The sequence below is a fragment of the Triticum aestivum genome, chromosome 6D (assembly GCF_018294505.1).
Source record: "Triticum aestivum cultivar Chinese Spring chromosome 6D, IWGSC CS RefSeq v2.1, whole genome shotgun sequence".
Classification (NCBI taxonomy): Eukaryota; Viridiplantae; Streptophyta; class Magnoliopsida; order Poales; family Poaceae; genus Triticum; species Triticum aestivum.
The window spans coordinates 13,483,189-13,509,973 of NC_057811.1; the positions used below are offsets into that span (position 1 = coordinate 13,483,189).

General features: G+C 43.5%; 1 protein-coding gene across 1 annotated transcript; it reads left to right on the plus strand.

Moving 5' to 3' along the window:
* Positions 1-14,167: 14,167 nt before the first annotated feature.
* Positions 14,168-17,862, plus strand: LOC123146406 (putative disease resistance protein RGA4). Its single transcript, XM_044566062.1, has 3 exons — positions 14,168-16,984; positions 17,222-17,298; positions 17,811-17,862. Exons 1-3 carry the CDS (start codon positions 14,168-14,170, stop codon positions 17,860-17,862), a joined length of 2,946 nt encoding a protein of 981 aa, XP_044421997.1.
* Positions 17,863-26,785: the final 8,923 nt, after the last annotated feature.

Genomic DNA, 26,785 nt, shown 5'->3' on the forward strand with positions numbered 1-26,785 from the left:
CCAACACATCCCTATTAAGAGTTTTGCTGCATAGTTCCCTAAAAGACTTGCCTAACTCAGCTATTGCTTGATATATATCACTGTCCAAAAATCCTCTCATGCCAGCAGGTAAGATTCTTTGCAGAAGAATGTGACAATCATGTGTGTTTAGGCTTTGTACCTTGGTACCATCAGCACTTGTACATCTTGATATGTTGGAAGCAAATCCATCCGGAAACTTTAACTCCCGTAAAAATTGACAAAATGCAACCACTTGTTCTTTGGACAAGGTATATCGTGCCCGATGCATCACATATGAGTTTCCTTCCTTCCTCAATTTCAACTCCTCTTTAATATTCAAATCTTGGAGATCAATCCTAGCACTGAGTGTGTCCTTTGTCTTCCCCTCTAAGTTCAAAATTGTCCCAATGAGGTTTTCACATATGTTTTTCTCGATGTGCATGACATCAAGATTGTGCCTCAGCTTCAATTTCCCCCAATATTCCAAATCCCACAAACAAACCCTGCGGCTCCAAATTGGCACATGAGCCTTCTTGCTGCCCAAGTCAGAACGTTTCCTTTTCTTACTTTCTTGTTGCCTCCCAGGTCTAACCTTCTCCAATTCTGCTTGCAGCTCTTTCTCAGAGAATTTACCTGGCCGATCATTGCTTTCATGAAGACCAACAAATTCATTATTTCTCCGCAAACGATGTCCCTTTGGAAGGAAACGATAGTGACCAATATACCCAATTTTTTCCTTAGGCCGTAAGAAATAGGGTGTTTGTCACAATGAATACATGCAAAATAACCTCTTGTGGTACGCCCTGAAAGAGTGCTCAGAGCTGGGTAATCATGAATGCACCATAGAACTGCAGCATGAAGATCAAACATTTTTTCACTAAGAGCATCATATGTACGCACACCCTCCCAGAGCTCAAGTAATTCTTCTACAAGTGGTTGTAGAAAGACATCAAAGTGCTTTCCAGGTGATTTAGGACCTGGAATTAGCAAAGCCATCATGAAATTTGACTGGTCCATGCATGCCCAAGGTGGAAGGTTGTATGGTATAACAAACACAGGCCACATACTATAGGTTGTGTTAAAGTTTCCAAAAGGATTGAACCCATCAGTGGCAATGCCAAGTCTAATGTTTCTGGCATCTTTTGCAAAATCTGGATATTGTTTATCAAAATCTTTCCATGCATCACCGTCAACCGGATGACTCAATTCCTTCTCACTGGGCTGCCTCTTCAGCTTGTGCCATTGTGCTTCTTCTGCTCCTTTTTTGGAAAGAAACATCCTCCTCAGCCTAGGCACCAATGGAAAATGTCTCAACACTTTCTGTGGAATCTTCTTTCTAGCAGGGTCTTTCCACCTTGATAGGCCACAAACTGGGCAGTTGTCATGATTGGCATATTGCTTCCTGAACAAAATGCAATTATTAAAGCACACATGTATAGAAACATACCCAAGGTCTAATTCCTTCAGAAGGTTCTTTGCTTCCTCGTATGATTTTGGGAGTGTATTAGGTTCAGGGAATGCTTCAGCCAATATCTTCAATATATCAGTAAATGCACTATTTGTGGTCCTATGGTATGACTTCAAATGAAGAAGCTTTACCACAAAGGAGAACCTCGAAAACTTGGTACAACCATGATAAAGTTGCTGCTTTGCCTCTTTCATCACGTTCTTCAAAAACGACTCATGCTCAGAAGGATTTTCAGTTTCACTTCCAGCTTGTTCTACTGCTGTGCGTAGGTCTCCAAACATCTCCTCAAATCGATCAACACCATTGTTACCATCGGCGGTGTCATGCACATAAACAGGTTCTTCAATCACATCAACATCAAAGTCTTCTCCATGATATATCCAGCGAGTGTATGTACTTTCCATGCCATACGTCAATATGTGTGTGTTCACAACGGTCTGATGCTGGTGTTTATGATTAAGGCAATTTCTACATGGGCAGAGTATTTTCTCATCCTCGCTGAATTTATCTTGAATGAAGTTCATAAATTCTTTGACACCTTCGATGTACTCACGGGAAAACAATGTACGATGAATCCAACGTCTATCCATCTGCATTGCAGAAAAAGAATCAAAGATATATCATCACTGAAGAGACATGACTAGAACAACTTACAAGTAATCCCAATATTACAAGGGGCATATGGATCAGAATTATCACTCTAGACAGGCAACATGTTTACTAGCAAAGATGGAAATAACATACAACCATAAGTGAGGACTTTTAATGGCCAGATAAATAAAATAGCAACAAGTTATAATAGAGGGAGCTGCCTGTAGCCAATCTCTTCTGCACAACAGAACAAACAAAATAACGATAACCAGGTAGTCACAAGTATTAAGGATTTAAGGCAGGATCAGATTTTGGGCATTTTGTACCAATAGAAGCAGCATGTCCTGTACTTAGGGCAGGATCAGATTCTGGGCAAATTCTGCCAACGAAACACCAAGCTTAAGCATGCATAAATCACTTGCAGATTACGCAAGGTAACTGGGATTTCGGATCACATGGTATACAAGATCCGGATATTAAAACACAACACAACCCCAACTTTTAATCTATGCGTACATTTAAATCATTTGGCCAAGCACTGTTATCCTAGATCCCCTATCCAAAAAAAAGTCACCTCAATCCATACAACTATACTGGAATAGCAATATTAAGGATGGGAAATCCATCTTAAATTATCTCTGTATATGCATACTTGCTTCACCTCCGCTTGCAAATCACAATATTTAATCAACAAATTCAGTAGGAGAGAGATGATTTCTGTAGAAGACATACCGCTCGCTCCTGGTTAACGTTGATGTGGGGAAGAACGGGGGAGTGTCCGGTGCAGCAATGGCGGGCGGCGGCTGCTCGTCAGTGCGGCAATGGCGGGCGGCGACTAGATCGTGGCGCGGCAATGCCTCGCGGAGGCTGGCTTGTCGGCGCAGCAAGGGTGGGCGGCGGCGAGGCAGGAGGCCTACGGGATCCTGAAGATGACGCCGAGACAGACTACCCCGCCGGACCACCCTCGCCCGGGCAGCCATCGGTGGCACTGGCGGCGCCGTGGCGACGGCCCTCGATCTGGACGGCGACACACTAAATCGATAACTTGTTTTTTTACTATCATGTGGGGCATACAATGGCACCCACGCATCCTCAGTGTTTTGTTTTTTGGAAAAACACGTATGGTCCAACCGACATGTGGGCCAAAGAAGGGGCATCTACGCCACATCAGCATGAGCACAATCCATGACGGTCTGGATGGTGTATATGGAAAAAAATGGTAGGCCCGACTAAGCCCACTTGTTTGATTCGTGACAGTTTCCGTGACGGTAGCCCGACGTCCGTCATCAAGGGCCTGCTATTTTTCGGCCCACACGCGGCTTACTAGTCGGTGACGGTATGGGTGACGGATGAGTGTAAATTGTCATAATCGGTGACGGATATAGGATCGTCAAAAAAATCTGTCATGGATTAACAGATTTCTTGTAGTGAGGATTGACCTTGTCCCCCTCTCTATGTTGCAGGACAGAGCTCGTCTCGCGCTCGGGGCAGTAGGATGGGTCGGTGGATGCTAGTTTTGGCCGGCCTATTGGGTCTCGACGCTGGGGGTCGCCCAGGGATGCGAAAGGTGGGACCTTTCCGCTCGTCTCTTTCGCTGGGGTTGCGGCGGGTCTCGGGTGAGGTGGTGTCAAGGTCATGGATGCCAGGGCGGTGGCCCTGGTGGTGGCGGCACGGTGCTCTTGGGTGGAGCCCGTGCCTTGGTGCTGCCCGGTCACCATAGTCGTGTGGGCGGCGTGGTGGCCGCGGTGTGGGTTTCGGTGGCGGTGGGTGTTGGCCGAGGTGAAAACCTGTTCTATCTTCGGACGGAGCGACGGCGGCGAAGATCGTTTCCTTCTTGAAGGCGTCGTCGTGGCTCCCATTGTCCGTCATGCGGCTCCAGGGGAAACTCTGATCCTCAGATCGGGCGGTGGCGGCGCTCCGGTGTCGTGCCCTTCCTGAAGGTGCCGCCTTAGAGCTCATGGTCTGTCATATGTAGCTTCATCTCCTCGTCGTGGTAATGCTAGGGGTGGTGTTGCTGCGCTCAGCGCCTATGTATCCTGCTCTGGGTGTGTGCGTGTGTTGCGGGGCGTGTGTTTGTGCTGGATGCTTGATGATCGGCGCTTTATATATAAAGCGGGACAAAAGCCTTTTTCGGTAATAACAATGTAAACTCCTTTGAAAGCTCTCAGTTTCCTCTCAACAAAAGAGCGTCTTACATTTTTTTTTTTTGAATGCCATTGTCGAGGACCCGAGGTTGACGTGGAGTTGTAAGCTGAGTTGTTCCTTATGTGATTCATACTGAACACTGCTTATACAACAGAATCGACAGGTGAGTTCACACTCTGAGTACTCTTGTGCACGAATTTCTCCTGGATGATAAAAATAACAGAACATGTCCAGGTTTATGAGGCCATAATATAATATGGTGCTCCTGGTACACTCTGTTCAATACACGACACGACCCAAGCCGCCGAGGCCACCGATGACATTAACCTCCGCACCTTCCACTTACACTCTGCCCGTCCACCTGATGGCGACGTTCTGCTGCGTACTTGCGTCGGCAGCGAAGTACAACCAGGTGCCCCTTGCAGAGCAACGACAACCACATCTCTGAATTTTGCTTGTTCTCGTGTGATGTACGCCTGTAGTACTTGCACACTGTGCTGCTGAATGTGAATTGTGAGCTTGTACAATGCAATTATTGTTTGTTGCTTGTATGTGTAGCTTCAGAGTTGTGAATGAAAATGTCAGAAATATAACTCAAATGCTGCTAGTCTGAGGCAATTGAGGTGTTCCTTACATACTAGTACATGATGTAATATATCTCAAATGCTGCTAGTCTGATGTATCACAGAAATTTCGAACAATGATTTTGAGCCAGCAGTATGTGTACCACAGAAATCCTTGTTTACATCAAGTTAACAAGAATCCCTGTATATATAAACGGATCATTGTTTTACTCAACAATTCTCTTGCGCCTGAAGCAATGCGATCTGGTTTTGAAACAGTACTAACAGGGCACAACAAGGCAAGGGAAGAGGGAAGGATTTGGGATACTGCATTGACCTTCGAGCGTTTCCATCTGGCCGCCGGGATCTCGTCTTTGTGGAAGGTTAGGGCGTACATTCAGTTCTGTTGTAGGGCTTGTACCTATCCGCAGGTAGCCGCCATGGTGATCGGAGCGTGGCGTTCGCGCGTCAGGTATGTGCAGGGGTGCTTATGCAAATTTACATGGCTAGCTTACGGAGGCGCAAAGGGCTGGAGAGCGGCGCTTTCTTGCATTTTTTTTTTCTACAACAGAGCAGATACACAGGGTTTAGAGCATCTCTAGCCAATCCCGCAACCGGGCTGCCCGCAAAACACTTATAAGGGCGTATACACAGGATTTCATTCGGGTTCATATAATTGAAATGTTTTGCAGGACGCGTTTGTGGGATCTGTTCCATCAGAGCACTCGCGGCGCCGTAAATTTTGCATAGCATCAATCAAATTACACATTTCAATGATATGAACCATATGAAATCGTAATATAAATTCAACATATGAATATATAAAGGTTCCGAAAAGCAATTCAGAATACAACAATAGTTTTCATTCCAACAAATGTTCAAATTCAAATAATTATTACAACACTAAATTGTTCAAATCTCACACGAATAGAAAAGAATAAAAATGGGGATCTATCTCCCTCTATAGTGTTGCCACCGATGCTCAATAAGATGATGCTAGAGTTGGTTGTGTGAATCACACTTCTTGATCTTCCAGTAGGTGTCGAGAAATGCAGTGATCTTATCTGCATCCTTGGCGGGCTTACACGGCTACCAACATTGTTATAGTTGTACTCTAGGTCCAAATCCCTCTCATCCTCGACGATCATGTTGTGTAAAATTACACAAGCAACCATGATGTTTCTGAGTGATCTTTTATCCCTGAAGCGAGCAGGACCTCGAACAATTGCAAACCGAGCTTGCAACACACCAAATGCCCTCTCAATATCCTTTTGGCAAGCTTTTTGTGCTTTGGCAAAAAATATGTGCTTCTTGATTTTGGTGTCACTAATGGTCTTCACAAATGTTGACCACCAAGGACAAATACCGTCGGCAAGATAGTACCCCATGGTATAGTCATGGCCATTGACGGTATAGTTGCAAGCCGGAGCTTTGCCACTAGCTAGCTGAGCAAATAGATGAGAGCGCTGCAAAACATTGATATCACTGTAGGACCCCGGTAGACCAAAGAAGCTATGCTACATAGTAGTGGCGCACCTAGGTGTGGTGCGCCATTACTATGTCTGGTGGGGGTGTGCCTACGTGTGTGTGGGTTAGCAATGGCGCATCAGGGAGGGTGCACCATTACTAACCTCTCACACACACAAACACCCCCCCCCCCCCCCCCGACCGCCTTTTCAGTTTAAAAAAATTAAAAAAATGATGGAAATGTCAAAAAATTAAAATAAAATAAGTTTCCCATGTGATATGTGGTCTAGTGGTTGGGAAATTTAGAAATATGAATTTCGACTTTATTTGCAAATCTCTCTGGAATTTAGTAAAATGGGCATAACTTTTGCATACGAACTCGGATTAAAAAGTTTTTTATATGAAAAATCATCTACTCGAAAAGTTACATCCGAATTCAACCGGGGGAACCCCGTTGAAGATTTTTAGAATCCCCAAAAACCTAACAGAATAAAAGATACGGGGCTTTTAAGATATGGAGGCAAAAAAATGAAAAAAATGCAAAAAATAAATAAATTAGCAATGGCGCACTAGTGCATGGTGCGCCACTGCTATTTTCCCGCCTTCAAAATTCAAAAAAATTCAAAAAATAAAAAAATAGCAATGGCGCGTCAGTGAATAGTGCGCCACTACTATTTTCCCGCCTTCACGATTCAAAAAAATAGCAATGGTGCACAGGTGCATGGTGCGCCACTGCTAAGTTGGGACAGAAGTTTAAAAGGGCCGGCCAGCCACTTACCCCTTCATTCTTCTCCTCCTCTCCTCCACTCCATCTCCTCCTCTCCGGCGACCTCCTCCTCCTCACGGTGCTCCTCCTCCAGTGACCTCCTCCTCACGATGCTCCTCCTCCAGTGACCTCCTCCTCACGGTGCTCCTCCTCCGGTGACCTCCTCCTCACGGTGCTCCTCCTCCGGTGACCTCCTCCTCACGGTGCTCCTCCTCCGGCGACCTCCTCCTCCCTCCTCTCCTCCTCACGGTGCTCCTCCTCCGGCGACCTCCTCCTCCCTCCTCTCCTCCTCACGGTGCTCCTCCTTCCTCTCCTGCTCACGGTCCTCCTCCTCCTCTCCGGCGACCTCCTCCTCCCTCCTCTCCTCCTCACGGTCTCTCCTCCCTCCTCATCTACTTCCGGCCACATGTGGAACTCCCCGGCACAAAGAACATACCAGATCCAGCTCGAGAACGAAATTTGAAAAAAATTCAAGCAAAAAAAACAAGCCAAAAAATGAGCCAGATCTAGATCCAGATCCAAATTCAAAATTCAAAAATAGCAATGGCGCACGGTTGGGGTTAGACGGTGTGCCACTACTATTTTCCCGCCTTCAAAATAAAAACATCAAAAAATTTCAAAAAAAAAGTTACCAGTGGCGCACCTGTAGCAATAGTAATGGCGCACTACAAGGTGCGCATCTGTTACCTGCAATACTAATGGCGCACCAGAGGTGCGCCACTGTTACCTGCAATACTAATGGCGCACCAGAGGCTTGGTAATAGTGGCGCACCTATAGTGCGCCATTAATGGCAAAAGTAGGTGCGCCACTAACAGCCTTTTTTCTAGTAGTGTTGACGGTATAGTTGCAAGCCGGAGCTTTGCCACTAGCTAGTTGAGAAAATAGATGAGAGCGCTGCAAAACATTGATATCACTGTGGGACCCCGGTAGACCAAAGAAGCAATGCCATATCCAGAGCTCATGTGACTTCAAGCAACACATATGGAAAGCATTTTTTGGTGGTGCCCTCGACTACCAAGCCCTGATTTCCAGGGGGAAAGAGGTCTGACCTTCATTGGTTGTACCTGGCAATGGCCTTGCTGAAGCCATTGTTTTGGGATCTCGGTCTTTCTCTGTGTTAAAACTCAAGATCCTTGTCGGGCGGTGACAACGCTTCTGCATTGTTTTCTTCTTGTAGGCGTTGCTTTTGGAGAGTCTCTTTTGCGGTCCGAGTGTTGTCTTGGGTGGTGTTTATAGAGTGTTGTTGTTGCGAGTGTTTCTTCACTGCGACGCGGTCTTTGTTTTATTTTATTCTTGGTTGTGTACATCCTAGATGTCTTTTGATATCTTGTTGGTGCAGAGGCCGGGTGTAATTGATATCTTCGTGATATTAATATATTCTCTTTTTCAAAAACAAAGTGTGTGTCCCGGGCAAGTTATGGTTAGGAATCTTGCTTGAATATGGACGTACTCGTAGTTTTGTTGGTTAGGAATCTTTCTTCAATTATGATATACTTTTATTGTACCAGACCTTCTTCCTAATTGTATTTTGAACGGATATTAAACTGATTTTTACAGTAAGACAATTTAAACGGATTTGAGAAGAAAAAATGAATGTATTCGAGAAAAAAAAACGGACTTGAGCAGCAAGTATTCGAGAAAAATAATTTAAAAGGATTGAAAAAAAAGAATGACCATGTATCTAAAATATGGAAGCTAACAATAAGACAGAGTGAACAAGACACTCCATTTTCCGTTGTGCCACTGTCAACTTTTTAGTTAAGGTTAGGCTTTTGGTCTTAGCAAAGTTACCCGATTCTGTGCTAGTATTCCCATAGAAGTATCATGTGCCTACTTATTGCTCACACGAATTGTTGGGTAGGAGAAATATTTTCTCATGCTAATACTGACCTTGCAATCAAGGAACCAAGTCTAACTGTGAGCCATCATGCTTTATTCTCCTTCAAATTTCTCAAGCACGGACAAAGCATGAGAAAGACCCCACCGTGGCATGCAACTCCACCCATCTCCATCTATATATACACACAATTTCCTTCCGAATATCATATTCATGGTCTCAAACTCTCAGGAAGATAGGCTTAACCTTCAATTTCATTAGCTTTTGTGAGAATTTGGAGGAAACCAAATGCAGGGATAAGATGCAAAACTGCTACTTGTATGCATTCACGCAACACCCTAAAGCTTGTGGCCTGGTTTTCTAGGTGAGCTGCGAGCTTGCAGGTGGCGGAAGCACCGGAGAAGCTGGCAACATAGAGCGACCATTATTCTGACTCGCCCAAGAGCCTTGATCCGTGTAACAATGCATGACAGAAAATGTAAACATTTGCATCTCTGTTGTTTTCTTGCTTTGGTTTTCCCATTTGTTTAGTAATAAGCTAAACCAAAATGAATTCATGAAAGGTGATCGAATCTGTCCATCTCCTGTTATAACGCCGTTGTTGATCCATTCCTCCAGCGCCTTTCTCCCTACTCTGGCGCCACCAGCGGCCATCATAGGGAATGACGGTCGCAATCGTTGCCTGATCGACGGCACAACTCTTGATGAGTTGGTTTTTCTCGCGCCAGGTATACCCCATCTATAAGTTCTAGCGTAGTTGGCATTATTTTTAACCATCCGTTTATCTCGATCTAATGGAAGAGAAATAGCTATTACTAGATAGTACCCGCACGAAAGTACTAAAAATGGTGGAGTTAGTACACAGATTTGTGTGGGGTCTCTTCTTAATGGAAGGGTAAATTGTTCATCGGTTCGCCGCCCCTCTCGTGTCCACAATACCGCCTCTCCTCTCCGTCTTCTCCAATGGAAAACCACCTCTTCTCCTCTCCTAAAGACACCGTCGCTCCTCTCCTCTACTCTTCCAAAGCCGGTGAGTGTAGCAGCGTTTTCCAAGAACAACAGCTTGGGGACAAGCTAGACGTCAAGAAAAGGGGAGTGTTATCACATCTGCCTGGCACTACGACTACCAACACTACCGCAGGCTTCAACACCAAGGAGGGCCGACCCAACAAGGGCCTTTCAGCCGTTGTCACCACTTGACATATATCAAAACAATATATCAAGTGACTCAATAATATACCTCATTATCACCACGGGAATCCACATGCAAGACATAAATCATTTGATCTCAAATCCAATATTCAATCCAACATAATGAAACCTCAAAGAGCAAGACTCAATTCATCACAACAAAGATAGAGAGGAAAAAACATCATATGAACCAACTATATTAGCAAATCTCGATGTACAACAAAAGGGCTAGTTTTGTCTTTTCCACCTCTGGACGCGCTGGTGCAGGGAGACGTCGAGTGGGATCGAATGGGGAGGAGCTCTGCATGAGCAATGCTACACCTACGAAGAGATTTTTACGTATCTTACCAATGAGATGAGTTGGCAGTTTTTAATTAGATATTAGTGGAGGCCATGGTTTTCACTTTCAGTGAGATTTCACTGTAATTCACTGAATTTCATTAATTTCAGTAGACACTGAAATATTACGTTTCGGTCAAAATATTTCAGCAAATTCAGTAGTACACAGGAGATGAAATATTCTTCAAAATATTTTTTGAAAATTTCAAATATTTAATTAAATTCAAATGAATATTTTGGCCTTTTGGCTGAAATGCAAACTGAAATAATTTAATTTCACTGAATTTCAGTTGGTGCTGAAATTTTGTTGAAACTGAAATTGAAAACCATGGTGGAGGCTGAGGCTCACACTGAAAATCAGAGGGAGGGCGTTTGGCTAGGGGAAAGGAAGATTTCGTAGGATACGTAGCAGCCTTACATAAATCTAGCATTTTTGGCTCTGCGGAGGCGATGGGCCGTTGAACGTGTGCCGTTCGTGCGGAATGAATCAGACGAAGCTGAGGACACAATTACTACAGTACCCTTGATTACATAAATTAAATGTTTTATAAGATGACTTTCCCAAATCAGCGGTCAGCAAAGCTCAGAAGGAAAGTTACCTGAAAGTACCATCACTACCTGTCCAACCAGAGCGTAGGTAGCTTTTCTACGATGAGACACACTAGTAGTACCAAAATAGGGCGGGCCGCCCGAGGCAAACTTCTGTCATCGAGCTGCTTCTTGTAATAAACGCCAATGCCGACTGCAGGCCGGCCTCTGTCATCACCGCTTCCCGCTTCATTTGATGTGGTGCGAGCTACTGTTGCTTGTATCAGTCGTCATATAAGAGGAGAGGTTCAGCAATTGCTCCCCGCCCCGCTCTCTCAAGTCGATCGACCGTCTCTCTGGACAGCGATCAAGGACTGGAATTAATCAGCACCACAATCGAGCAACGGCCACCTGGTGAGCTTGATTTCCTTCGCCATATTTGCGTTTTCTCTTCTGCGTTACCCGTGAATGGTAACTAGATCAATCGGGCCGCCACATATATCCAGCTAGAAATTCATTATGCTCCCTAATTTAAAGCCCTCTCATTCAATTGAGGTGTTTAATTTCGGATTTGGTTCACGATTTTGATTGAGGTTATTTTGAATTTGGTTCATAGTTTTTATTCAATTAAGATGTTCAATTTTAGATCTGGTTCATGATTTTGATTGGGTCAACAATTTTGATGACCTGTCCAATATTGAAAATTTGGCTCATGCATGATTTTCATCGAGTTAATAATTTCTCAAATTAATTGGAAAAAATTATTTTTTTGCTTGAAAAACGTCCAACCTATTCATCTTCAATCATGGTATTACAACGAACACTAAAAATAACAAAAATTACATCCAGATTCGTAGACCACCTAGCGATGACTACAAGCACTGAAGCGAGCCGAAGGCGCGCCGCTCTCATCGCCCCTCCCTCGCCGGAGCCGGGCAAACCTTGTTGTAGTAGACAGTCGGAAAGTCGTCATGCTAAGGCTCCATAGAACCTACGCATCAGAATAGCAAACGCCGCCGATGAAGAGTGTAGATCAAAAGGATCCAACCTGAAGACACACGAACGAAGACGAACGACGAATAGATCCTAGCAAATCACCAAAGACAGATCTGCCGGAGACACACCTCCACACGCCTACCGATGATACTAGACGCATCACCGAGACGGGGACTAGATGGGAAGACCTATATTCCATCTTCAGGGAGTCGCCGCCGTCTCGCCTTCCTGAACAAGACACAAACCCTAACAAAGCCTATAAAACACACAGTCTCCCACACCCTCTCATCACCTGGCAAAATAGAATCGCCAACACGCCGCAATGTTGCATCAATATAATACATGTCGTCAGCACAAGGAACTTTCCCACATACATGTAGGTTGATTAGCAGATAACATAAAATGAGACCTCTATAAGGTTCGCCAAAACAACGCATTATAAAAAAACACAACATCATCTTCCTCACGCGTCAAACTAAATAATTTTTTTATGAAATCCTGACAATAGAAATGACGCAGCAAAGCGCGCACAACCCTTCTAATAAATACCCTATGCCCCGTAATTTCCAAGGCCTCTCAATCAATAAAGGTTTTCAATTGGGTCATCCGATTTTGACCGAGTCAACTATTTCTTAAGAAACTTTCTCATTCAATTCTTTTAATTCACCATGCTCCTACAAATACATTGTGCTCCCTAATACTATGCTCCTTAATTTTTAAGACCTCACAATGATTGAGGTGATTTTGTCCAGGTCAACAATTTCTCAAAGAGCTCTCTCATTCAATTCTTTTAATTCACTATGCTCCTTAAATTTGGAGCTTTTCCATTTGATTAGGTATTCAAGATTTGGTTCATGCTTTCGACCGGGTCAACGATTTTTCAAATCAGTCGGCAGCAACCGGCCTATAAAACATATCAACCCCTGCGAACACTTTCACCATCTAGAAAAAAAAGAAGCGTTAACATGTGATGTTGTAGCACAAATATAGTTCATGCAAACGCCGGCACAGAAAAGTTCCCCATATAAGTATGAATTGATTAACAGATAACATAGAATCACACAGTGAAAGACCCACCAAAACACCGTATTATAAATAAAAAGGAAAACACAGTCCATCATCCCCCACTCGCCAAACGTTCCAAAATATAAGGTGTATTTGTTATTTGAAAAGTCAAATTTCTTTAACTTTGACCATGTTCAAAGCCAAAAATACCGACATCCACAGTACTAAATAAATAAATATGAAAATGTATTTCATAATGAATCTAATAATACCATTTTAATATTATGGATGTTGATATATTTCTCTAGAAATTTGGTCAAACATAAAAAGGTTTGAATTTCCAAAAAACACTAATACTCCTTATATTTTAAAACAGAGGGAGTAATTTTTTATATGAAAACCCAGCAATAGCAATGACTGAGTAAAGTGCTCCCAATCCCTTCGAGTAGTAGCAAAACCTTACTCTCTCTGCTACTCATTGATTTGGTGAACCTTACAAAGAGAATCCAATCCAATAAGAGATAGGGACATTATCGCACTTGAAGCATTTCAAACATGCAAATTTGGATCAGGTCCATGACACAATCCTCTCCGAAGGGCAAATTATACTGAACAGTTCCTGACAAATTAAAACAATAACAATGTAAAAAATGACAAGACACGATCTATCAAGCTCAACTTCTACACGAGCAACATAATTAAGTTATTTCAATATGTTGCTCCCTCATGCAAGCTACACTACAAAAAGTCTGCATGTTGGAATTCCGTAAAAAAATGGCTGCATGCATGTTAGAATTTCCCCGAAAAAGGCTGCTTGTTGGAATTATTATGGCCATTGGTTTTAAAGGTTGCATTCATGAATCGAACTTGTTCTCGCGTGAAATTTCTCAATGATTTGTGTTACCAATTGGATTTGTTGAAGTAAATGTTTTCTTTTGCATGTATGTGTTGAAAATGTTCTGATTATGGGCATGATTATGTTGTGTGTGTCTCATTATCGCCCTTTTGTAAATATGAATTCTTATAAAAATAAAGTATCTCTTTAAACAACTGCAAATGCATACAATAACTTTGTTGCATTATTTCCTAGTTGTTCAGCTAACTTGTCGGGGCATCCATGAAACTAATTTCTTGTGGGGGTGGGGTTTTCTTTAATTGCAAACATATATATTTAAATTAATAATAATAGTTGGCATATTTTTTACACTGATCATGAAGTTCACTTCTGTGCTCACAGGATAGAAAGAGATATCCAGACTCACCAATCAACATGAACTTACCAAAGACTGTTGGTGTTATTAGTGCCATCAATGAGTGTGCCAATTTGTTTCAGTGGGCGAAATCTGCCATTTCATCTATGTGCTCCCGATGGAGTGGATCACATCAGAAGGTTCTTCAGGATGATGTATTATACTTGCAGAGTGGCCTACAACGTCTTAGTGATACTCTTCCAGCAATGTACAATCTCATTGATGCAGCAGAGTGGAGGAGCCATGAATACTGTGTGTCAGAGCTCCTTCCGAAACTTAAGGATGCAATGTATGATGCCGAAGAACTTCTTGATGAGCTGAGATGGTATGAGATGAAAGTGGAATTGGAGGCCAATGCTAGAAAATATCCTTTTAATGACTTCTTTGATGTTGTCATTCAAGGTAGCTTCAACAAACTGAATGCTGTCCAAGCAAGGATAGACCATCTTTCCAGTCAGATGGAGAAAATGGGGTTGCGGCAAGCTACACAACACTTTGACAGATTAGTGAGGCCTGAGACTAGCTCTTTGCCAAATGAAGCAAAATTATATGGTCGTGACAAGGAACTAGACCAGGTGATGGGACTTCTTAGAGTACCTATAAATTCAAAACGCAAGAGAGCACGTAGTTCAGGCAGTGCATCAACTAGCACATCACCAAGGAACCAAATTAGTAAAGAATCACGAATACCAAGTCTTCCTGTTTTGCCAATAGTCGGAATTGGTGGTGTTGGAAAGACTACTATAGCCCAACATATTTGCAACAATAAAAGAGTGAAGTCTCACTTTGACAAGATAATTTGGATTTGCGTCTCAGATGACTTTGATGTGAAAAGGTTAACCAAAGAGGCCATCCAGTCTTGTTCGGGAAAGGAGGTAAGGATTGATAACTTGGACTCTCTTCATCATGCCCTTCGTGAACATGTGAAGAATAAAAGGTTCTTGATTGTGCTTGATGACATGTGGGATGATGCCTTAAAAGAGAATGGACAGTGTTGGAACAAGTTTTGTGCACCATTAGAAAGTTTCCAAGAGGGAAGTATGATGTTGGTCACCACTAGATGTCGAAAGGTTGCCGAGGGAGTGAGCACAATGGAGCCCATTGTATTACAAGGTTTAAAGGATGATGTCTTCTGGGATTTCTTCAAGGTATGCGCATTTGGATCTGATAGTTCTAACAATGATACTGAGTTAGAGCGCATTGGTAAAAGCATACTCGGTAAACTGAAGGGTTCACCTTTAGCTGCCAAAACTCTTGGACGCATGTTAAGAATGAACCTTCAAGCCTCACACTGGAATACTATACTGAAGAGTGAACTTTGGGAGTTGAAACAGGAGCCGACCGATATTTTGCCCGCCCTTCGGCTGAGCTACATGTATTTGCCATTCTATTTGAAGCGATGCTTCTCATTTTGTGCCGTGTACCCCAAAGATTACAAATTTATAAAGGCAGACCTGGCTGAAATTTGGGTGGCAGAAGGTTTTGTTGAATCTCAAGGCGATGATCCAATTCAAAATATTGGTTGTCAGTACTTTGAAGACCTTATAATTCGGTCCTTCTTTCAAAAAGTTAGTGGTGGATACGTAATCCATGACTTGTTGCATGACATGGCACAAAAGGTTTCAGAGCATGATTGTTTCACCATAAGATATAAGAATGACTTTGATAAAGTTCCTAAGAATGTTCGTCATATATATGTACAGCCTAGCAGTGATTTTGACAATTCCAACTTGTTGAGCCTATGCAGACACACAAAGTTGCGTACCATAATTTGCAAGAAGCAGTCGGGAAATAAAACAAGTACTGTAATGCACCACTGGTGTACTGAACTTCTGCGTATCCGTGTGATTTCCTGTGCCTCTACAAATGAATTACCAAATAACATTGGTAACCTGAAGCATCTTCGATACCTCAAGATCTCTAAAGGTCGTCCTTTGAGCATTCCTTCAACTTTCTGTTGGCTCTATAATTTGCAGATTTTAGATGTCAAAACATGCAAGATAGAAAGTTTACCCCAAGATTTCGGTAACTTGAGCAATTTACAGAGATTTGAATCACAAGGATTTTTATACCATCTTGGGTGTAGCATTGATGTAGCTGATAAGAAGGCACAAGGAATTCGACTAATCAAAAATTTGAACCAATTTCGTGGAGATATGGTAATAAGTAATGCTCAAATGCTAAGCAAGGACCATGCAACAGAAGCAGCACTGAAGAATAAGAAATATCTTAACAAGTTGACGCTGGAGTGGTCAGGTGCTAGCAGGTCTCAAATCATGCAGGAGAATGCGATAGAAGTGCTTCGAGTTATGCAACCCCTTACCAGTACCAGATCTCTATCACTCAAGTATTATCCAGGTCTTTCTCTCCCAAGCTGGTTTCATCCACAGAACATAAACTCAAATGAGATACCAGCTGTGCATAAGAACATTGATGATAGTATTGGCATTTCTCGGTCCCTGACGGAGCTGGACTTTCTTTGCTGCCAAGGTTTATCAAGTCTTGACCATTTTCTGCATCCAGATTATGTACCAGCCATCAAGAAAATAAGTATTATGTTTTGCACAAGGTTAACATCACTACCAACTGAAAGGTTTCATAATTTTTGTCATCTGGAAAAATTGAGTGTTAATGAATGCCCGATTATGAACTGGCAAAGAGGATTGGTGTTACCATCATCTCTCCAAACTCTCACATTGCAGGAATGTGGGGATTACTCTGCATGTATCCCTGGGTGCATAGAAAACCTCAAATCCCTTGTGTCACTCAGGTTGAGTGGATGCATGGGCGTAACGTCCATTCCAGGCAGCATTTGGCTCAGTAATCCATTACTAGAGGTATTGTCACTGAATAAATTTCCCGATCTAGTTACAATTGGTGGAGAAAAGGCAATTGCAAATATAAAGAGTGTGTGTATATGCGAGTGTCCAATGTTAATGGAATATGGCAGACTGTTATGAGAGGCTAGATACGGTACGCGTGCTAACACTAGTTTTCCCTTCCAGCTTTTACTTCGATTTTGTCTGAAAGTTCTGAATGAAAATTATTAACTTGAAACTCCCCTGCTCTTCAAGGAATGGAGGCATAGCTGCAGGACAGCCAGAGATATAATGCGTGGCTTCATTGGAAGAAATCACAGAGAGGCTGTGGGGTACGGATCAATTCCCAGTTAGCACAGAGGCTTAACTTCTTGTCTCAAATACATGGCCAAAGGAGTTTCACAATTTATGTCGCGTGTCAAATAAGTGTGTTACTGTAATGGACGCCATCAGATTTTTGCTCAAACCCAGTTGATGCAGTTTATTTTTATTTGTTGTCAACATATGGGTTGTATAACAAGTTTGGGCCTCTACTTTGCTGGGAAAGGGCACATGTCCAGACTGATGCTATGAGCGGGCACATGTCCAGACTGATGCTATGAGCATACTTGAGAACAGAGATTCAGACTTTAGGTTGTGATGTCAACCTGAAGTGATGTATTGTTGGTAGGGGCAAAATTTGCTTGCCTTCCAATGTCCTTGTTTGTGCGATGGCTAGTCTGGAGTCAGCGTCAGTCTCTGCCTGGCTACGCCGTGATCCCTGCAGGACCTGATGATCCATAATGTTGTCCCTGAAGATAGCGCATTGGTTGTGGCTTACGCGCATTCTGTTCTGTTTATGCAGTTCGTTTGGATTTGGAATACTACCTGATGCCAGCCAGCCTGATACACAGTAACACATATCAATCTTAGTAAGTTTGTTAAAAAAAATTAGTACGTCCTCGATCACTTGTTTTTGTATGTTTGGTTCAGTCAAAAGCTCCCTCTTGCAATAACTTGGCTACTACATTCAAAATAACTTCATAGTTGGTCACAATTCTCCGAGTGGCATATGGCACGAACAGTGAGCCATAAACTTTTAGAGCAAGACAAGTTGGCTGTATCCATATTTCCCTGCCTGAATAACGCTAATATGCTGTCTGAATGACGCTAGGCTATAGTGTTCAGCCTGATGGTTAACGTCGTGCGGAGATTTATATGTAGTAATCCCGTAGTTGGCATTTAAAGTAGTAGTATCATCGAAAGGTTTCGCTCTATATCTGAAGAACAAAGGAGGAAGACAGTTTTTTGGCTGTTGCTGTTTATTCTTTTATGCAGTCCGCACCTAATAGGACAAGAGTTGATCGGTTAAAACTAAGTGCAACATATATGAAAGTTTGGGGGAAATACGGGAGCGAGGCGGTGGCTTTCAGTGTTGAAGATATGTAACGTTCTTCTGTATAGTACACACAAGGAGTCAAGGACAGATGGCAAAGTACACACAGGGACAGATGAGGAAATAGAACAAGGCATTCTGTCTGTTCTTTTGTCGTCAGTCATTGTAATCGTCAGTTTCCATTTATTTTTGTTTTCAATTATATAGTGCAGTAGACACTTGGTATATTTACCTTTTATTCGTGCTCTAACAGTACTCCAGCCGTTGTCGAAACACCTAATGGAAGCTGCAGAGGAAGGAGCTTGAGAAGCTGCATAACAGAAAGGCAAAGTACCAGGTAAGTAATCTGCTTTCTGAAATAGCAAAGAGGCAAACTACTTTCTATGTTGGAGAAAGATTTCGAGTTTTAGAAGACGTGGCAAAAACAAAACAAAAACTGCAAATTTAGCTCGTCTGTTGCACAGAGAATGTGTATCTATAGCAGTGTCTTCTTATAAAAAGTCTAGTCACATATGTAGCTTGTAAAAAAAAGTCAGGTCACACAGGAGAACAAACAGGAGCAAAATTAAATTTGGCAGGGAGAACAACGAACTCTGGATGTTGAATACAGTAGAATTCAGGAGCGAGTACATACACACCAAACCCATGGAAACAAACACTTTCTGGGGATACACGCGCGTGCGAACGCGCACAGAGACAGACACACACACGCACACGCAGAGAGAGTGAGACACACACACACACACAAACACACACACACACACAGAGTTTAGTCAGTAAGATTCATTCACTCTAACTTGATTCTTATGCTCCGCTGCCTGCCTCTCCACCTCTTTCTTAAATGTTTCACTGACGGGAGTCCGATAACTACCTTCCAACCGAATTCCCTTGAGGCTTGTGAGGGCTAGCTGCCAGCCCGGAGAATGCATTCAGGTCTTGGCACCCACCAACATGCAGCAGCTCGAGCCTAGGCATTGTGCCTTCTTTAAACAACACCGACCGGAGGTTCTCTGATACATGAGTGAATAGCATTAGCATAAAACTACCACTTTTCATGTTAGGGTTCCAAAAAACTATCATAAATTTGTTTGTGACTGATAACTACCAAAATCGGCGTCTGCTGTTTCAAAAAACCCCAAAACGCCATGTGATTTAGAATTGATCTGGTTTATTACATGTCAGACACACCCCTAAACAAACCGTTTGTTCGACCGTTTGATTGACCGTTAACTGACATGTGGGGCCCACATGTCAGCCAAGGAGCTATTCCAATGAGTCACCCATGCCAGGCGAACAGAGGAGAAGAACAAATCGAGGGGCTCCTCCGCTGCCTGCCGCCGTTGATCATCGGGCTCAACACCGGCTGCTCCTCAGCCCCACCTCCTTCTCTCCCTACGTCTCCCGTGCCCGGGTGCTCCTCGTCCGCCGCCCAACCAGCCCGTACCTGCCGCCGGCCGCAGGCAGACCACACATCTACCTCCTCCCAGGCTCCGCTGGCTGCGGGCGCCCTCGTCCACGTCCATGTGCCTAGGAGGAGCGCCGCTCCTGCCCTCGTCCACGCACTTGGGAGAGACGCCGGCTGCTTGCAGGACACACCGCCCTGAGGAATGCGGCGCCCCAAGCTCCTGGCCCCGGCATCCCGAGCTCCTAGGCATGGCGGCGGCCCGGGCATAGAGGGAGGCGACGGCTGCTCCAGCGGCTCGCCCGAGGCACAACCGAGCATGGGAGCGGCCGGAGGGAGCGCGCCGCCGGCCCTGCAGCACGGCCTAGAAGGGGGAGTGCCCGGAGGGAGCACTTGGGAGGTCCTCCGCCCCGTGCAGCCCGACCAGGTCACCGCGTGCGGGTGTGCAAGCTGCAGGACGACCTCCCCAGGGACCCGATTGACTTCTTTTAAATTATTCCAGGACCTGATTGCTTTTTAAATAGTTGTAGGGGTTATTCTATAAATAAATCTATGGAAGAGACACTGACATGTGGGCCCCACAAGTCAGTTAACGGTCAAACAATTAGTTCTCTTACATGCGGGCCCCGGCTGTCATAATCACGATCAATTGTTAAATCCTCGGCGATTTGGGTTTTTTGAAACAGCTGACGCTGATTCTGGTAGTTATTAGTCACAAATAAATTTGTGGTAGTTTTTTGGAACCCTAACAACAAAAATGGTAGTTTTATGCTATTCACTCCTAATACATAGAGCTCCAGCACCATTAGGTTCAGGAAAGATGAGCTCTGGAAATGGAGCTTTGTCCCCTCGAACGAACAAGTGTTCAGGCGTAGAACTGCAAGATTTGGTAGAAACCCAAGGGCTTGTATGGCATCATCATCTTGCTTCAGTTCGCTATGCTCTAGCACCAGCTTGGAGAGATTCTGAAGCTTACCGATCCATTCTGTTGCTTTGGTTAGCTCACCATCCAGAGTGAGGCTCTCCAGACTGATTGGTGGTGACAAACCCTCACACAAACATCCATCTAGTACACCAGATGACTGCCTTTCAACGGATAGAGAAAGGAGTTGACTGTGACCAGCAATGGCAGACCATAACTCGCAGCTGTCTAATTCGTTGATACCTTGCACTTTCAGCTTACGCAGCTGAGAAAGGTCTCCGATTTTTTTTACAGTGGCCTTTCCATTGCCACAAGAAACAAAGACATTACCTAATGTATAAAGACCCTTCAGTTTAGCAATCCCTCCAGAGAAGCGATACAAATTGAATAGATCATGCCGGTTCAAACAAACATCCAAAACTTGTGGCATAAAGAAAAGAGAATCTCCACGAAGGTGCTGTAGCTGCTGAAGATTGGTGAATGTTTTTGGCAACTCATTTAAACGTGTACCTCTGACGTCCAGTGTTTCAAGGTGACTCAAATTCCCCAAAGAATTAGGCAGGCATGAAATCCTGCGACATCCTCGTACAGAAAGGTACTTGAGGTGACGGAGCTGCCCGATTTTATCAAGATGACAATTTCTTAACTCCAATGTGTCTTCTAAGTCAAGCACTCGGAGGAACCTCATACTATCAGAAATGAAAAAAGATCTCCACTGTCCGAACACGGTCAATGACCGTACATGTGACAAGTCCAGCATGCTCTCCAACACATCTTTATCCCTTTTGCAGTTGCTGCCTATCACAAGATTATGTATTGCACCTTGTGTGTCGCTCAAACAACATCCTTCCTCCAGTGTGAAAACAAGATTTTCCTCCCTAGCCTTTGAGATGCATATTTCACGGATCATATCATGAAGTTGACAAGAATTATTTTTCCTATTGTATTGATCTATCCCGTCCCCTGGCAGGATCATACTCCTATCCATGAGCTCATCAAAGTACCTCTGACAAAGTTCAATTGCAGTCATGCCATGCATATCCCTTGAGTAACCCTCTGCAATCCAACGCCTCACCAAGCGACCCCACCTAATTTTGTGGTCATCTGGAAATATGGACAGGTATAAGAAAGCAGCCTTGAGATGGTATGGTAAACCATCATAGCTCCTCATAAGAATTGTCTTTATTCCCCTAAGTTCAGGATTTGTCACCAATTCAGTGCTAATATTATCATTCATCTTCTTCCATTCAATATCAGTTTTTGGCATAGTGGCTAGGAATCCGCCGATAGTTGATATTGCAAGGGGAAGTCCATCACATTTCTGTAGGGTATGTCTTGCTTGTTCCAACATAGCTGGGGCTAAATCAAATTTTTCAGTATTGTCCTTGAATACCAGCAATGGACATAATTTGACAATGTTAAATATTTGGATTAAGAATTACTGTTGCTAATTTAGGAATATGAAATAATATGAACTTGTTTGTCCCTGAATAGCCGCAATGGACATAATTTGACAAAGTTAAATGATAATATTTCTGGAAAGCCGAAGCCCTGACCCTAAGGGAAGCGTACTATTAAAATTATCTCTCCACGTTTGGTTTAACATTTTTGTTGGGACTCCCATTTTCACTAGTAGAAAACAGGGCTTTCGTTCAGGCCGGGCCAGCCCATTAGTCCCGGTTCAGCCCAGAAACAGGACCCATGGGGGCATAGGTTCCGGTTCGTGAGGCCAGGGGCCGGCCGGGCCATCGTGGTGCATTGCTCCCGGTTCGTCTGGCCCCTTTGGTCCCGGTTCTAGGCACGAACCGGGACCAATGTGCCTCGCTCCTGGCCCACCACCATTGGTCCCGGTTGGTGGCATGAACCGGGACCAAAGGGTGTCCTTTAGTCCCGGTTCCAGCCACGAACCAGGACCAATGAGTTGTCTATATATACCCCCTCGCCCGCGAGCAGAGCACTCCACTGCTCTGTTTTTCTGGCTGGCCGTTGGAGAGCTTTGTGGTGCTCTAGCTCACCTCCTATGCACATGAGGTGTTCGATGAAATGCCCGAGCCATACTTAAGCATTCTTCTCTCGAAGCTCCTTGTCCAAGCTCAATTTTCCTCGAGATTTGTTTAGGTTTGGGGGTCCGTCCTGTCCCGTCCCCGTCCTCACCGCCGTTGATCGCTCGCGCCGATCTCGTCGCCTGCACCACCGTGGTGAGCCTCTTGATCTTATCTTCTGTCTAAAAGAAAAAAGTTCTTACTTGTATGATTTAGATAGATATTTGTGTATTTTTCTTACTAATTATTGTTTGTTATCATATAGTGCGATGGTTTTGGTATCCGCCTCCGTCGGCCCTCATCCTGTCTATGATTCAGATGTGGTATATATATTTTCTTTTATAACTATTAGTTTCATTTAGTGTTTATGACAATTATGCCGAGCAACGTGACATAGATTTTTTTTTTATCTAGGAGGTATGTGAACCGGAAATTCCAACCGACCCTGTTGTCGAGAGGTTAAATTTAGTTGAAGAAGAAAACAATTACTTGAAGGAAAACAGAAAAAAATTGAGGAGGAGAAGATGATATTGGAGTTGCATGTTGCGGATGTCATCGAGGATCGCAAGATCAAGATGGATGCAATGCGCTTGAAGATTAGAAAGATTAGAAAATATGCCATTCATACCGAGGCTATGATCATTATGCCCTTGGATCAATTGTTACCTTGGTTGCGGTTATGATCGCATTTGTTGTTGCATTGAAATATTTTACATAGTTTCAATGTATGGTTTAATTAGATACTCTGGAGAGCTATATGTTGTTCAATGAGAACTATGTATGTACTTTGGGTTTAATGTGATGATGGACTTCTATTAATTTGGTCACTTATCTATTCATGATGTAGGCAGAGATGAACCGACAATGGATGTACGGTAATAGACGCACCTCCGAGTACATTAAGGGCGTGATTATAGTCATGTAACTGATGAGTTGTGCATGCATGCGCAACTTCCACTTTATTCTCCTAGTGATTAAGCTTGAGAAGGGAGAAGTAACTCGAGACGAAAAGATCCCGATGACTATGCGGACATGACTGGAATGCTCCAGAAGTAAGTTCAATCGATCATTATCGCACCATATCGGCAACTTTGTTCATTTCCTGATATCAATTAATTATTTTCTTTGTCTGCCAGTTAACCGCAATTTCTCCGGGACTGCCGACAGAGCTGACATTTAAACAACTGAAAGTAAGTATTACCACCTAGTTCCGCGCATCTCCCATTGATTGTAGCTAGTTTCATCAATACCATTTAGCATGCTTGCTTATCAGTTTGATTGACCTCTATTTCTTGTAAAGTGTTTGTGGCAGGAACAAGGAAATGATTTATGTGGATACTACGTTTGCGAGTTCATCTACAACGAGATGGCCAAGAATAAGCGGGGTTACTCTGAAAAACAATATCAAGTGCGTAAGCAAAAATATTCACAATTGTATTTTATTACCATCATTTGTGTTGAGTTTCATTCATCCACATGTATTGACCTTTTCTTCGATTTAGATCTGGCAGCTGCGGGAAGAGCTCCTACCACATGATTGCATAAAAGCAATTCTAGAGGAATTGGTGGGATTCTTTCTTGACCACGTCATCAATAAAGCCGGAGAATACCATGTGGAACTTGACTTCAGATATTAAGGATTCTAATAGATCTTATATTGTATATATGTAGCTAGTAGTGACGGATAGATATATACCAAAACTTGTTGTTCAACCAATCTCTCGGAGAAGGAGAGGTCGATCACTTCCTCTCTGTATATGTTCATGACGATCTTCTATACTTAATGGTTTCCTTCATTTTCTTACTAGCTAGCGTGTCGAGTCCTCTATACGTATAGTACGTAGCGTCGACCAAGCACGGAGATAAGAGAGGTCACTTCTCTCTATTAGCTAGCTAACACAATATATGAAACCCCTAATTAAATTAACCCTCCAAAACACCCAACCCCTCCCCCTAAAAAAAAACCCCCCAACTCTTGAGCCGCTGATGCGTGGATGCCTTTTGGTCCCGATTGGTGTTACCAACCGGGACCAAAGGCCCACCTGCTGGGGCTCACCGCAGCGGCCACGTGGAGCTCCACCTGTCCCGGTTCGTGAGCGAACCGGGACTAAAGGTCATGGGCTCCCGACTCTTTAGTCCCGGGTCCAGAACCGGGACAAATGGGCCTCTGAAACCGGGACAAATGGGCCTTTTTCCACTAGTGTTTGTTGCTATTACGTACAAGGGGTATGACTTGAGCATTAATTGGAACCTCTTTGTACCTTCGGTAGTTTGGTCTGCACTAAACATTTCAATCTTAGATACTGCTACGCAGGAGGACGATTGCGACAATTCAAATATGCACCTAGGAACACATGCTCCAGGTGGAAAAAAGATATACTTCCAAATAAATCTTTAAAAAATCATGAACACGAGATTTCAAGTAGTGTGCGTTTACTTTGACAAACTTTGAACAGTTCTACTTGTAAAATATAAATTTGAGGACAAAAAGCTTGCTACTTTAGCCCTTGAAATTTGTATGCATAAGCTTGGTAACAAACCTGATGTCAGGTTGACAATCGTGATTTATCGACAACATTCACTCCAAGCAATACCAGCCAAGAAAAATATTTGTTTTCATGACAAGGTTCCCTCCAAACAATACCATCAAAAGAGAAGACTCACTCCTAACAAAGTAATTTAGCTAATTCACCAAGTTACAGTAAACAAACAAGAATCACTCCTTGAGTATGGTGAGAACATCCGATGACGCAAAAGATTCGAGGAGGCAAAACATTTATAGCAACACTTTCCCAGGGCAAGAAAGAATGCGAGTTGACGCTCCAAGGAGCTACTCCCTCCGTTCACAAATATAATATTTGTAAACAGAGGGAGTAAGTAATTACAATCTCAGCAAAAGTCTTTCTTGCATTTCCTACTCATGTGGGGAAAAATTTCAGTAGAAAAAATTGCTAATTTGACTCTTCAAATTTGTTTTGTAACTTGTCGCATTGATATAAATGGATAAATTACAAGCATAAGACTATGCCATTACAACCAAACACCAACTGAGGCAACAACTAATGACTACTAGGTGCTCATTACAACCAAGGTTTTTTCTCTCATTCTTGTTTCTTTACCAGGAGGGGGTAAAACCGGTAACCAGAATATCTCGGAATCATTTCCCCGAAAGTATTCAAACAAATTTTAAATTTAAAAAAGCATCAAACTAATCCTAAGTTTAATGTGGGTAAAGAGGGGAGTCGATCCCGCGACTTTATAGATATGGGGCCTGTGCCTTTTGACTACACCACGGGACGTGCACTGCATTAACATAGCCATACAGATCATATTTGGGACCATCTTAATGTTCGAATTCAAATTCGTCAAAATCTTTTGACCAGAAAAAAGATACTCCCACCATGATCTAAACACTCTGATATTTCTTTACAGAGGGAGTACTTCATTACAACAAATACTCCACCGAACCAACAATGGGCTTAATGCCTTACGTGCGCACACACGCATTAAACACATTCAGCTGCGCATCAAGGGCGAACGCCCGCGCTAGCCACGTCGGTGCTGGACCCGCGCACTCACGCGAGAGCAAAGGGCTTCGCTGGATATCTCTCCCGCAGATTGTTCCGCAACTCCGCCGGCGAGTCCGGTCCGAGGTTGCGGAGCGAGAGCGAGCGTGGTAGACGAAGTAGTCGAAGTATGCGAAAGTAAAATGACACAGAGAGATGGAGGAGACCAGCTTTATTAATCAATGATCAGGGATTACAATGATGGCTCCTCGTTGCTTTATATAGGGGGTAGGGGTCAAGGGATAAGTACCCACTTAACGTAAAGTGGGGGAAACGGGAGGGGCTAGCCCGTGCGATACGCACGAGGCCGCCGCCACCCCTCGGTGGCCCCGGTTTCCCAACACTCCCCCTTGGGTAATTATCCATATATCCATGCCTCAAAACTCCGAAAAACCCAGTGAGAAAAAATGTGGAGAAAGAGCACACAGTATACGTTGTTGTATTGCACGAATTGCCTCGTCAAAAACCTCGTGTGAGAAACATCAGGAAAACTCACTCAAGGGAAAAAGAGT